Source organism: Gastrolobium bilobum, unplaced genomic scaffold (genome assembly GCF_033153095.1).
Source record: "Gastrolobium bilobum isolate Gb01-03AN ecotype WA unplaced genomic scaffold, APGP_CSIRO_Gbil_v1 utg8480, whole genome shotgun sequence".
NCBI classification, from domain to species: Eukaryota; Viridiplantae; Streptophyta; class Magnoliopsida; order Fabales; family Fabaceae; genus Gastrolobium; species Gastrolobium bilobum.
Genome location: NW_026899605.1, coordinates 486,239 through 499,890, shown reverse-complemented (window position 1 = coordinate 499,890; position 13,652 = coordinate 486,239). Strand labels below are relative to the sequence as shown.

The following is a 13,652-nucleotide window of genomic DNA, read 5'->3' as shown; positions in this document are numbered from 1 at the left end:
TTAATTATATTCGATTATATTTTAATAGAAATCTGACTTTATTTCTTATATAGGAGGAACCAACATCTCAAGATGTTAGATTGTGTATATGAATATGTTAAAAGGTTTTTGGGAGAGGTTATACTTACTACAAACATCATGATGCGTTTGTTGGATTCATGTAGTTATTTTAATTTACATAATATGGATTTGTTTGTTGGATCTGATGAAATATATGTTATTTAGTTTTAGCATTTTATTTTTGAAAATGACTTAAATGCAGATTGTATGAGTTTTGTTGTGATTCATGATTTTGTTTGTACGTTGAAATTATGATTTTTGGTTTAGCAATAGAATTTGAGTATTTTGTAAAGTTGATTCATGATTCTGCTTGGAAGTTAAAAATTAACAGGCTAACGGGCTAAGCCAGGCCATTTGTTTTTTTATAAACGGCCCAAGTCAGGCTAACAATTAGACTCGTAATAGACTTGGGTCAGGCCAAACTGAAATTTTTTGGCGTAGGCTTGGGCTTTTCGGGACAAAGCTTGGCCCAGCCCAGCCCACTTTCACCCATAATTAATAGTAACATTAATTGTTTGTTACCTCATATATTTAATAGAAAATAAAAAGTTCAACAATAACTTGAGTTTAAGACGTCATGTAAACTAAAGTACTCAATTTCATGTTATTAGCATTGTTGTTAAAATCTCAATTTATCATTATGATTTTACGTTTTTGCGATTTTTTTTTCATCAAGACGATTTTACTAATATTCCAAACGCTTTTACGTTTTTTTTACATTACAATTTTATGTTTTAAGATTTTTTAATCCACTTCCGATTTTACTTAAGATCTCGATTTTAATAACATTGGTTATTAGTCAAATTCAAATGGCTTAATATTTCATTTTATAAAGGACATGTGAAAAATTAAATAAATAGTTATTTTAATCATATGAAAATAAAGGGTTTAACATTTTTTCTTTTATTAAATTTTTTTTTGATACACTCACATGGAAGTGAATCGGTCCCTTTATAAAGATAAGAGAAAAAAAATTGTAGGACCCATTCAAAAATAAATTAAAGAAATATTTGTGATTAATTGATTATATAAAACATGACAGTGCATGTTTTATAACAGTTTTTTATTTATAAAATAATTATTTTTTAAAGTTGTTTGGAGAAACTATAAAAACTGATTTTTCGGAATGAGCTCTTTTTTCCCTCTTCATTATATATACTAAGGGAATAAACATCATTAGAAAGTTTGATGATGTGTCACTCCCTCCTTCAATTTCACCAATGTGTTCACACTTGAGAAAGTTTGAAAAGTTTCTTCTTTTGGAATTTTTTTTAATCAAAAATTAATATTAATTAGTGGAGAAAAAAGGGAATCCTTATCTTTGTGAGGTCAAGCTGGATTAAAGTTCCACTATTTTATACCTGGGTAATTGTTATGCGCATTTAATATTAAAATGTTTCTTTAAAGAAGTTCAGAGACTTTTCAAGTCCATTTTGGAAGTTGTGTATATATATCATGTGTTACTTGGTTCTTTCCTTTGGTTTTTCGCCTTTTGTAATTCTTCCCCTCCTTGTCCTGTTCTCTTTTGTTTTTTGTTGCATCTTCATCTACTCAATCTTTTTTGGTACCAAGTATGTACTCGAGGTATGATTCCATTAAGGATCTTAATCCGTCGAAGAAGGAGCGGAGGATTAAGGTGAGGGTGGTTAGGACTTGAAATGTTCCTAATTTTCAGCGAAAAGATTTTGACGACAATCTGGACATGGTTCTATTAGACGAGAAGGTAATACTTTGCGTTCTGGACATGTATCTCTTTTGTAGGGTGGAAGGATACATACTACTGTTAAAGGATCTTTGAATGTCCGTAAAAAAATTTGCGAAGGGGATGTCTATTTTATAATAAATTTTGGAGTTGGGTTGAATAGTGATAATTTCAGGCCAACTAGAGTTGGTTGTTTTCAAGAAATATCTTTAATCCATTGAGTGGTGCTTCTTAAATAGCACATTGAGTTTTTGTATAAATAGGAAAGTGTTGTTTCTTCTTTTTTGGCTTGCCTACATTTTTTTTCTTCATTCGTGTGTGTAGGGGTTGTTGTATTGTTATTATTTTTTGTTACTTTATAAACAAATGTTGTGAATTCGTTTTCATTTTTTGTATACTGATTCTCTTTTTTTCGTTTTCTAGGGTGGAAGGTTTGATGCTACTGTGAATGGTTATTTACGTACTCAGCGTCTTTCATGCTGTTCGAGGGAGATTTTGTTGGCTGCTGTTAATGGTTCGATTTATTTATGCTTGCAACAATTCAATAGGGTTTGTGTGTTACGTTATTGAGTTTGCGTGTTGTTATTAATTTTCTGATGACATCTTTTTGATCACATCTTGCTGATTACATCATTTTGTAGTGGCAAACAAATGTATTATTATCCTACTTCTTTTTTGAAATTCAAAATTTGAAATTGATATAGGTAGGAAAAAGGGTTTAACATCTTTTAGCATGAGATAACTGTATTAAATTTTCATCTATTATATACTTAAAAAGAGAACCAAAAAACTGATGTGTCAAGCTCTCATGTAGTTCCAGCTTCGTATTCACACTTGAATGTCAATTTAAAAAAAAAATTACATAATAAGTTTTTAATTAAATCAAAAATCGAAATTAAGAAATTAGTGGGAGACATCTAATTAATGATCCACTATCATTTTTACATTGGAACCTGTAAGGTTTTTAATTGTTGTAATGGAAGATAGAAGGTTCTTTACTAATGTTACTTGAAAATAGAAAACTCATCATTTGATATTTTCTTATAACCTCAAACCATTCATACGCTTAATGTTCTACCTCCTGTGTGTTCTCACTTGCTTGCCAATTTTAAAAATAAATAAATAACTAAAAATTAAGTTTTAAGTAAATTAAATTTCAAAATTAAAGTGTTAGTGGCAGACATCAAATTAATGACCCACTATCATTTCTATATTGGAATTGTAAGGTTTTTAATATTCTATTGAAAGATGGAAGGTGCATTACCAATGTTACTTGAAAATGAAAAACTCATCATTTCATGGAGAATATACACAACTTTCTATGCGTGTTTCCCACTACTTTTAGTATGAGAAATTGTTAAATATATTAATAATATTTGTTATTATGTCTATTGGGTTGGAAAATATTTAATATTTCAAAATTTGAATTTTTTAAATTTGAATTTTTAACTCGATAGGTGGGAAACGAATTCTGCATTAATGTTTCTGTATTGGAAAAAAATATATATAATAAAATTAAATTTAATATAAAATTATAGATTAAACAAAAAATCTATTTAAAATTATAAAAATATATTTATAGTTGATAAAAAATAATTTAAATTTAAAATTTAAACTTCATAGGTGGGAAAAAAAAGTTTAAAATTGGATGTTAAACAACTATATTAATATCTCACTACTTTCTGCATCGAAAATTGTTAAGCCTATGAATAATATTTTTTAAGCCTATTAATGATATTTATTATTATATAATTAAACTAATGAATGATCTTTTGATATTACCTTATTCAACTTCAACTGTGAAGTGTTTGATAGAATATTAAACGTATGAACTCAAATATTTTCCAACTCTTTATCTCTTATATATGTCACAAATACACAGACCACAAAGAGTCGATTGAAAGACAACTGTAAAAATTATAGATATATAGTAATCTAGATGTAACTATAAGAACAATTTTGTGTGGATAAGTATAAAAATATATTACATGCTGATATAAAATGCTGACATTTAAAGGTGACAAACTATGCTCGGCCCGGAGGGCGAGCCCACCAACTAATTTTTATAATTTCATCATTCTTCTTTTATAAATAAATTCCTAAATCTAATTTCAATTTTTGTAAAATTCAAAATACTAATGACACAAATCCTTGAAAAAAATAATTATTTACATAAAATGTTGATAGTTAAAGGTTGTAAACTGGGCTTGGCCCAAAGGGCCTGCCCGCCCCGTCCGCTAACACATTTTTATAATTAAATTAAAATTCCACTATTCTTTTTTTTATAACTAAATTGCTAATTCAAATTTCAATTTTTGTAAATACAAATTTAGAAAATTTCAAATAATAACGACACAAATCTTTGCAAAAAAATTATTTATTATTATTTTGTAAATCTAATTGTAATAAGTAAAAGTTCATCTCTGAGATAAAATTTAAAAACTTAGACGCAACTATAAGAGCCTTTTTTGTGGATAAATATAAAAAATCTATTCCATGTTAATAGTTAGAGGTGGCAAACTCCGGTCTGAGCCCACCAACACATTTTTATAATTAAATTAAAATTTCATCCTTCTTCTTTTATAATTAAATTCCTAAATTTGATTTTGATTTTTGTAAATACAAATACAAACGACACAAATTCTTGCAAAAAATAATTATTTATTATTATTTTTATTAATCTGATTGTAATAAATGAAAGTCCATCTCTGAGATAAAATTTAAAAACTTAAATGTGACTATAAGAACCTTTTTTTGTGAATAAATATAAAAATCTATTGCATGCTGATAGTTAGAGGTGGCAAATTGGGCTCGGCCCGGAGGGCCGGCCCACCAACACCTTTTTATAATTAAATTAAAATTCCATCCTTCTTCTTTTATAATAAAATTCTTAAATCTGAATAATAATAATAATAAGTAGAAGGTTCATTGATATTTGAAAACTGAATTATTGAGTAAATAACTATATTTGATTTGCATAATAATCAATCCCTCTGAATTGCCAAATTTTGTTTGTGGTTGATATTTACAAAGTTTTGTGTGGATGTTGTAGCCTTTTAAAGTTCAAAAATAGCAAGACAATTCTTTTTTATTTCAGATAATTCTCAATTCATAAGTTTTTTTTATTTTTTTATTTTTTGTTCCTTTTGTTTATACCTCTACCATTGATAGCAAGATGAAAGTGTTAGATTTTTCGGTGCGATGATTAACCAACGACGGTGGCAACGATTTTATTTTTTTTTCTCCGGGCATCGCACGGGTAATTTACTAGTTTTTTTGGAAACTTAACAAAAACATTGTATTTTTAAAAATTATCTTTTTAAAAATGAAAGAGAAAGTATATGGATTTTATTAGTGTTATGTAACATAATATAAGTGTTGTTTCCAACTCTCACATCAAAAAGGAGAGAGAAAGTGGAATGATAAAAGAGAAAGAAAAACATGTAGACCCCACCTCTTTAATGTGTGTGTAGAAAAGTGAAGTTATATTATGTTAAATTATAAACATAAAACCCAAAGTATATTACATAGATCAAGCAATACATTTTTTTAGTGCCATACTTGTTCCTCGAAATAACTGCCCATAAATCATTTTTCTTTGTCAAAAAAGGCCATTACGAACTTTCATGATAAAGGCGAAGATCTTTCATTCCCATTCCCCATTCACAATAACTTTTTTACATGATCCACACACAAAGTTGAAGGTTGAAATTTACCTTTTACGGAAATTTATTCATAATCCACACGTTCTGAATTAGGACGTAAAATTTTTCCTTGAAAACAAGCTTCACTGTTAAGTGCGGGTTTCAATTTTATTGTTTTTTAATTTACAATCAAAAGCTTATAATAAGAGCTTTCGAGAGAGAGGGAGAGAGTCCAAACATGCTGTTAAAAGCCTCATGAAAGATACTCCGAAAATCAAAGAAATCACTCGAGTTTAGTTTCGATGAATAATGTTATCCACGTACATAACACCTCACATTGTTTTTACTATTTAATTAAAACTAATCTCAACTTGTTTTCTATTTTTGACACCTTGGATGCGAAGTGATAGGTTCGTTTACATTGATGGTCACAACTGAGAGTATCTGTATACTTTAGATTACAGCGGTCTGCGTTGAACCCAAAACAACAACGGCCAAAAAAATGGGATCCATTTCACAAGGTTTACATTACCCCCTTCAAAGCAACATAACACTCCCTAGAATAAACTTCAACTTCTCAGCCAGAACTAATTGATCAGCCACAAGGACATAAGAACTACAATACACAACTATGTAGTTCAGGTAATTTTTAAGGCTAAAATTTTCTCTGACAAAATGGCGAGTCCAGAACAATTGAAAAACACTAATTTCCCAAAAAGCTAGATGAAAATTTCTCAGGTCCACTGGCAAAACGACTAGAGTCACCAGAGCCTTTAAGCCCACTCTGTTTATTCGGCATAATCATATGAACAAGAAATACAAATTCCCGTATTGATGTTAAGAAGCAGGATTCCTTTACCGCACAGGTTGCTGGTTATAATGGTTCTTCTCTTTTTTCTTTGCTGCAGCAAGCCTTGCGCTCCTTGCAGCAGCCTCTTGAGCAGCTGCTCTTGCAGCAGCATCCATTTCTTTACTAGATTTCTTCTTCTTTGTAGAAGCAACTTTCTTAAGACGCTCTTTCACATCAACAGTAGAGGTATCCTCCTCCACATTTTCTGTTCCCGAACTGTTGGGTTGATCCTGAGATTCTTTCACCTCTTTGGAAGCTTTATCCTTCTTTTTCTTCTTCTTAGCATTCTTGGACTCTGCAGCGATAGCTTCTTTCTTTTCTCCATCTCCATCAGCATCAACATGTTTCTTATCCTGAGGTGCACCTGCAAATGCAATTTCACAATAACTTGATTGAGCAAAGTTTCAATAACAACAAGCTGTCCTGTAGTGATTGCAGCTTGACATGCAGAGAAATTTTACTTCTCTCTGATATGATTTTTTTTTAAAAAAAAGCTTGAATAAAACAATTTGTAGTTAAATAGAAAAACTAATTAGTGCAAAAAGAACAAAATGAGGGTAAATCTCGAGCAAAAGCTGAAACATTTGCAAATCAAGAAAGGCTAATGAAGAAGAGAGGCATGCCACGGCCAATCAATAACCTAAGATCGAAAAACACATAATAAACTATAATCTTGAAAATAATGTTGCATACAGTTCTGCATAGTTACCTTGTGGCTCATCTTGACCATTACTTTCTTTCTGTGGAACTCCAAAATCAGCTAGAAGAGCTTCAAGCTCTGCAAGTTCCTTCTTCTTCCTTTCTTTTTTGGACAGCTGCCGTTCTGCCTCCTTTGGTGCCGCAGAAACTTCAGTATGCTTCTCAACCTCAGGTTCAGGTTTCACAGAGTACTCTGGTTCATGATCATGCTCTTCCTCAACATCATCATCCCCTTCATCTAAAATATCTTCTTCACTTTCACTATCCTGTAATCAGAGACCCTATCAATTATAAAGCATCAAATCTGGAACAGCATAAGATTTTTATCGCCATTTGAGCAATAATGAGACCAAGCAAACGTATAGATAAATCATTATATACTTGCGTTGCTGACATTGAGCTCATAAAAAAGATCGAGTGATTACATTCTAAAGTTTATTATAACTACTACTATTATTATTGTTATTATTCAAAGGATATCTAATTTGCCAATATATAAAACTATAATAAAACCAAATGGCACATAGAATGCTATCTATTCTTTCCAAAGATAAAGCACAACTATATCAAAACATTAACTCCGGGAAACACATCAAGCTCCCGGTTACCCACGAATAGGCGTAATCAAAGGGATAATCAAGCACCTTTTCACTCCTTTCTAGTGCATATAATGGCCATATCACATAAAATGAATTTTAATACATAGTGGCACTACCATAAAGGGAGCCTTGGCAAAAGGTTGGTGTTGTCGCCACGTGACCAAAAAGTCACAACTTTGAAGCGTGTAATCAGTCTCAAGATAAGGTTGCCTATTATAGACCCACACAATGAATTTGACCCTTCCCTATACCACGCGCATGCAACGGACATAAAACATAAAAATAAATTAAAAAATAAAAGATATTGACAGTACTAAAAAGGGGAGCCTTGTCACCATGTGACAAGGAAGTCACACCTTCAAATCATGTAATCAACCTCGGTACAAGACTGCCTAGTGCCTACTATAAGATTCACACTAGAGGTCTGACCCTTCCCTTTATCCCAACATAATGGACATCAACATCACCAAATTAATTGGGGTCGCAGATGAACCCAAATGAAAAGTACAAAAAATAACTTTTAATAGATATTGACATTTCTAAGAAGGGGAGCATTGTCTCCATGGGACAAGGAATTCACACGTTCAAATCATCTAATCAGCCTCAGGATAAGGCTGCTTACTATAGACCAACACAATAGGTCTGATTGTTCCGTGTACCTAATTATAGTGACTAGTGAGAGTACTCGAATCTTAGAAGTATGCAAGAAGCAGAAAATCCAACGTCGGATTTGCACTAGAAATATTTCAGTATGAATAAAGTGGATTCATAAGGAATCAATCAAAAATAAATAAATAAATAAGGAATGTTCTAACATTATCTTAAGTCTTAACCATTCCTGATTCACCATGTTACCCACACAGCATCCACAACTATATACCCGGATATCCTGTAATAATATATTACACATCTAACGAAGCACTTGAATTCAACAGAATCATATTATCCTTACATAAGCACGCAAAATCGACAAGAACAACGACGAAAAAACAAATAAAAAACAAATAATTAAATCCCCGCACCTCAAAATCTCCTTGATTCTCCTTACTGTGATTAGGCTCGGAAACGCTCCACACGGATTGAGGCGGTGCAGTGGTGGCGTAATAGTCATCATCGTCATCAACATCGGCCCAAGATTTAACATTCAATGGGGCCGGAGCCCAAAACACCTGAGATTCCGATTTCGTGGACTGACCCTGCGATTTGGAGGACTCCTTGCTCTTCCGCTCCTTATCGGTTTTCTTCTTCTTCTTCAGAGTATCAAGCGCCGCAAACACATTCGTGTTGTTCATCATCAATGAACCTTCCTCTCTCCTGCTTCCACCACCAACCATTTCCTCGCGAAAATTTCCACGCCCAAATTCTTAACGCTTAAAACTCGCTCGCGGTTTGTCAATTTTTCCAAATAAAAAAATAGTAACTTCAATCAAAAGATATGAACTTATCTCAGATGCACAAAAACAGGTGAATACCTAAAACGGTTCTTTGGCAATCAAAATACTATAACCAAATTTATTAATTAATCAGTGAAAACAAAAGCGGCGCTTTGAGATCTGGTATTGGGCGAAGACTATAAAACTTAAAATCAGCGAGAGAGACAAATCTAGATTAGTATTTGGAGGAAAATAGAGAACAATTTAAGGGCTGAATATGAGAGAGATGCGGATAACACAGGAGAGAAGCGAGTTCTTCCGAGCTAGGGTTATTAACAAAATGCATAAGATAACGCAAGTACAGGAGTAAGCCAATAACAGAGTTTTTATAGGGATTTATATTTTATTTTGTAATTTATTATTATTATTAGTGGATGATCCGTGCGATGCACGGAGAAAAAAAAATCGATCAAGTTTATTGAAAAATAAAATAAAATCGAAAAGTGATTGTATAGTATTATATTCTAAAAGATATGTTTATAAGAGGACACCCAAGCCATTAATCCTTTCACAATCAAAAACCAATGATGTATGTGTAATAAAAATTTGTATTTATACATACAAAAAGAGTTCTTATACTTCATTTTAGATTACTTTTTTTTTTTGGTGTGTGACATATATTAGATGACAATTTTAAGAAGATTTGAGATACCACATTTAATGTAGAATACAAGGTTATTGAATTCAAGGCTCAAACTCATCTCACAGTCAATCTAACCAGCATAGGCTCATTTGATATCAGAATTACTGACTAATCAAGTAAGGTTGGATCTAATAGTAACATACATCCTATATTATATGAGAAATAATACTCTCATGTCACATGAGATACTCCCATTTTCCTACACAAATTCGTTTTTCGTGCCAATTAATTTTTCTTTTCTTTTTTAATATAAAATATGGGACCCACATTTAACTTCTCTCTACTTTTTTTATCTCCTATAATCCTACAACATAAGAAAAGTTAAACCCATATTATATTGGAATACAGAAATAAAGGACAATAAGACTGTACCCATATAGCACACAAGTGAGAAATATAAAAACTTGGTGACAATCTCTCCTTATTGCGAAACAAGTGTTGCTAGTTGATTAAAAATGTTGCTGAGCTCATGAATAGTGGACTCAACATTCTGAAGAGCCTCAGCTCTATTTTGCATGTAAGTGTCTTGCAATGGAACTACCTGCTGTTGCTGTTGTTGCAGCAACGGTTGACTCTCTCCATCCACATCCTTCCTACAGATTTAAAGGCCAAGAAAAAATAAAATTGTATGAAATCATAGTTTGAGGTATAATTCAACCCAACCTGAAACAACCTTAAAATATTGGAGCATAATTTCATTATTAAATAGGAAAGGATCCACAAATCATGTCTTGTACCTAAAGCTCTTATTTTAGTCCCAAACTAGCAAATTTTTGCAGGGTGGAACTAACATTTCAACTCTCATCCCTTTTGTCGGGCCAAGCTAGCCCAACAAAAGCCTACATTTCTACAAGTATTTTTGGCTGGCTTGTTTGACCTGCCAATTTCTCCTAGCCAAGCCAAGTTTCACTAGTCCTACAGTTTTGTTGGGCCAGGTTAGGCTGACAAAACAAGCTATGAACTGATGAAATAATTAATTCACAAATTACTTGTGTACCCAAACAAGTAATTGAAGTCCACAAATTAAACTAAACAAATAAAATAATTAATTCAGTGAAGTAGAGGATGTGAACTTGTGCTTGTTTAAAATGAAAACAAGAGAGAGATAAAGACAAAGTAAGTGACTTGAAATTAATATTGGTACAATGGTTGTGAAAAAATGCTGCAAAATTGGGCTTTTTCACTATTTTGCCCCTCATTAATTATTTAATAATCATTTTGCCCCTTATTGCAAACTATCTACCAATATGCCCCTCTTTAATCGATTAAGCCAAAAATTTAATCGATTAAATGGTCAAATGAAGATTTAATCGATTAAATCTTCAACTTAATCGATTAAATCTTCCTCTTTACCAGAAGAACAACCTTATGCATGGGAGATTTAATCGACTAAATCTTCAAGTCAACGATTTTTTCCTATTTTGACCATTTAATTGATTAAATTTTTGGCTTAATCGATTAAAGAGGGACAGATTGGTAGATAGTTCTGAATAAGGGGCAAAATAGTTATTAAATAATTAATAATGGGCAAAAGGGTGAAAAAGCCGCAAAATTGAGTTATATTTCAATAACAGTTAAAGGAAAAGAAATAAAAGAAGGATATGTGACCACACTTTTACTCTTTTTAATAAATCAGGCTTGCTTAGAACCAACTCACCAGTCACCAGTTCCTTCGATCAAAAAAAAATATGCACTTAATAATCTAATCAAGCATAATACCATAGTTTACCAGCATTACAGAAAAATTAGCAAGAAAACAACAAACACATGCTTAAATACAAGCCTACAACTAACAAAAGAAGAAAGAAAGAAAAAAATAAATAAAAATAACGTACTTAGGAAACAACTGAGATGAAGATGGAGACCCACTAGCCCATGGGGGTGGTGCAGGGGCATTAGAAGTAGCAGCAGCCGACTTTGTTGCCAAAGGACGTTGACGGACCAAGGGATTTGCAGATTCCTTAGAGGTAGAGGACGAAAACAATTATCTTTTATTGTTGTGTACTTTCAGCGTACTTTCAAGTTCTTCATAAAAAAACAGAAGTATAACATCAGTGTCGGCAATGACTGCAAACAATATGTAAAGCACACCAATAAAATACAATACAATACCTCACTTCGCATGATGAGAACATCTTTAAACTCTTTCGTGGTGCTCATCAATCGGGTTTTTAGGTCATCCACAACCGTGGTTGAATGGCTAGTTGTGTCGGTAGAAGTGTTCTCACTCTCATTTGTAGAGTTGCAAAGTAACTGAAGATCCACAACAGCAGAGTTTAGAGCAGTAATATCTTGCTTAATAACACACGTAAGCTCTTGGATTTCCATGGTGGGGTCGTCAAAAACCGAAGTCCTTTTAGCCACTGCGAATCAAAACAAAATGAATTAATAAGACACAATCACCGACATAATGAATAGCGTATTATATGAATAGAATAGAATTGAATTGCTTACACTTGGCGAGCTTAGCGAGCTTCTGAGACGTTTGGTGAATCCCATAGCCAATCTTGGAAGCCCTCTTATTGAACTTTTAACTTTTAACAACATAATTTATAGTTTCACGAATACTATTAGACTACTAGTGCATTATCCGTGCGATGCACGGAAGAAAAAGATTAAAAAATTTGTCTACGATCGTTGATTAATCTCTAAAAGAAAGAACGTATCACTATTTGAATTCTCATGTTAAATGAGAATTATAAAACTCATACTTCACTACAAGAAAACGGGCAGATAACGGCGATGTCTTCACGTCGTTTGGAAAAACCGCCCTTAATCAATTAGTTAATGAACGGGTAAGTAACTTACATCACACACTATTCAACCTTTATGCTTTTCTCTCATTTCTCTCTCACCCTCCCTCTCTTCTCACCGAGCTGTTCATTTCACGTGCTCATCAAACAATCCAACATTCATTGAGGACTTAATGCTTCGAGTAGCATTTCAGCATTCATTTTCTTCGATAGAAGCATTTTTCATTGTGGACTTCGCAATGTATGGGGCGAGTAGCGCAACGATTATGGCTTGTGATGGAAGCATTTGAAGAAGAATGTATAGCAACTTCAATAGGGGAGAAATTGGGGATTAGGGATTGGAGATAGTTATGGGCCATGTTTTACTGCTTATTCCCTATTCCATTCCATTCCATTTACTGTTTCGTCTTTCTTAGGACTCGTTTATTTCAATTCCATTTATTCCTCTATCTAATTGTGAATAATTCGATTTTCATCCACACCCGAATCGAGATTCATTTGCTTTCTCCTCAAAGCTTGCAAGTATCGTCTTCTTTTCTCTTTTGAGTGCACTGTTTTTTTCTTTTTTTTTTTGCTTTTGATAATAATCTTCATCTTCAAGCAACAATGATATAAATATTATATAATGACACATGTAAACATTTGAATGTGTTGGCTAAGAGTCACAAACAATTGAATTAAGTCTAGAGAGCTAGATAACCCTTCAATCTGCAAATTTTTCTATCAAATTTGGTTCTAACTGCAGTAGGTAAGTTTCTCCCATTTTTTTTCTTCCATTCTTATGTTTTTTCCCCCTTTCTCTCTTTTATCATAACCTTCGAAACTTGAGTCATAAATGTTAGCAGAATGAGAATATGTACTCCTTAATTTTGTATTTCTACTTGAATTTCCAAGGGGGTAAAGTTTTACCTATTTCATTTAAAAGTGAGCTTTAGAGCTGAGTTGAACTTATAAACTTGCCATCCTCAAATAGATTTCCATTTTCCAACACATAGCTGTTCTGATTATTGTTTCTAACAGGGATGGGTTTGGATGAGAATGAAGCAGAGGTGTGCAATGGAAAGGAAGACGTTTGCCAAATGTGGACCTTATGCACGCATGCTTATTATGATTTATCACATGTCTCTCCAGTGGTATTTCTATTCCTTTTGAAAGAATGTTACTTTCATGGTATGATTTTTTCTCCTTGCAATGCTAATATTTGTTGATTGCAATGAGATATGATGATGAATGCTAACTGTTTACTGAAATAGTTTAGCTATCTTTTTC

General features: G+C 32.4%; 1 protein-coding gene and 1 pseudogene across 2 annotated transcripts; both read right to left on the bottom strand.

Annotated features, from left to right (window-relative positions):
• Positions 1-5,774: 5,774 nt before the first annotated feature.
• Positions 5,775-9,265, bottom strand: LOC133291889 (uncharacterized). Of its 2 annotated transcripts, none has more exons than XM_061490243.1 (3): positions 8,577-9,265; positions 6,958-7,221; positions 5,775-6,609 (listed from the first exon to the last, which is right to left on the bottom strand). In XM_061490243.1, the coding sequence occupies exons 1-3, from the start codon at positions 8,886-8,888 to the stop codon at positions 6,262-6,264; spliced, it is 924 nt and encodes a 307-aa protein (XP_061346227.1). In that variant the 5' UTR covers positions 8,889-9,265; the 3' UTR covers positions 5,775-6,261. The 2 variants fall into 2 exon arrangements, with proteins under 2 accessions (XP_061346227.1, XP_061346226.1); XM_061490242.1 differs by having other exon boundaries at positions 5,782-6,620; positions 6,966-7,221.
• Positions 9,266-9,934: 669 nt separating this feature from the next.
• LOC133291929 (syntaxin-32-like) lies at positions 9,935-13,364 on the bottom strand (annotated as a pseudogene).
• Positions 13,365-13,652: the final 288 nt, after the last annotated feature.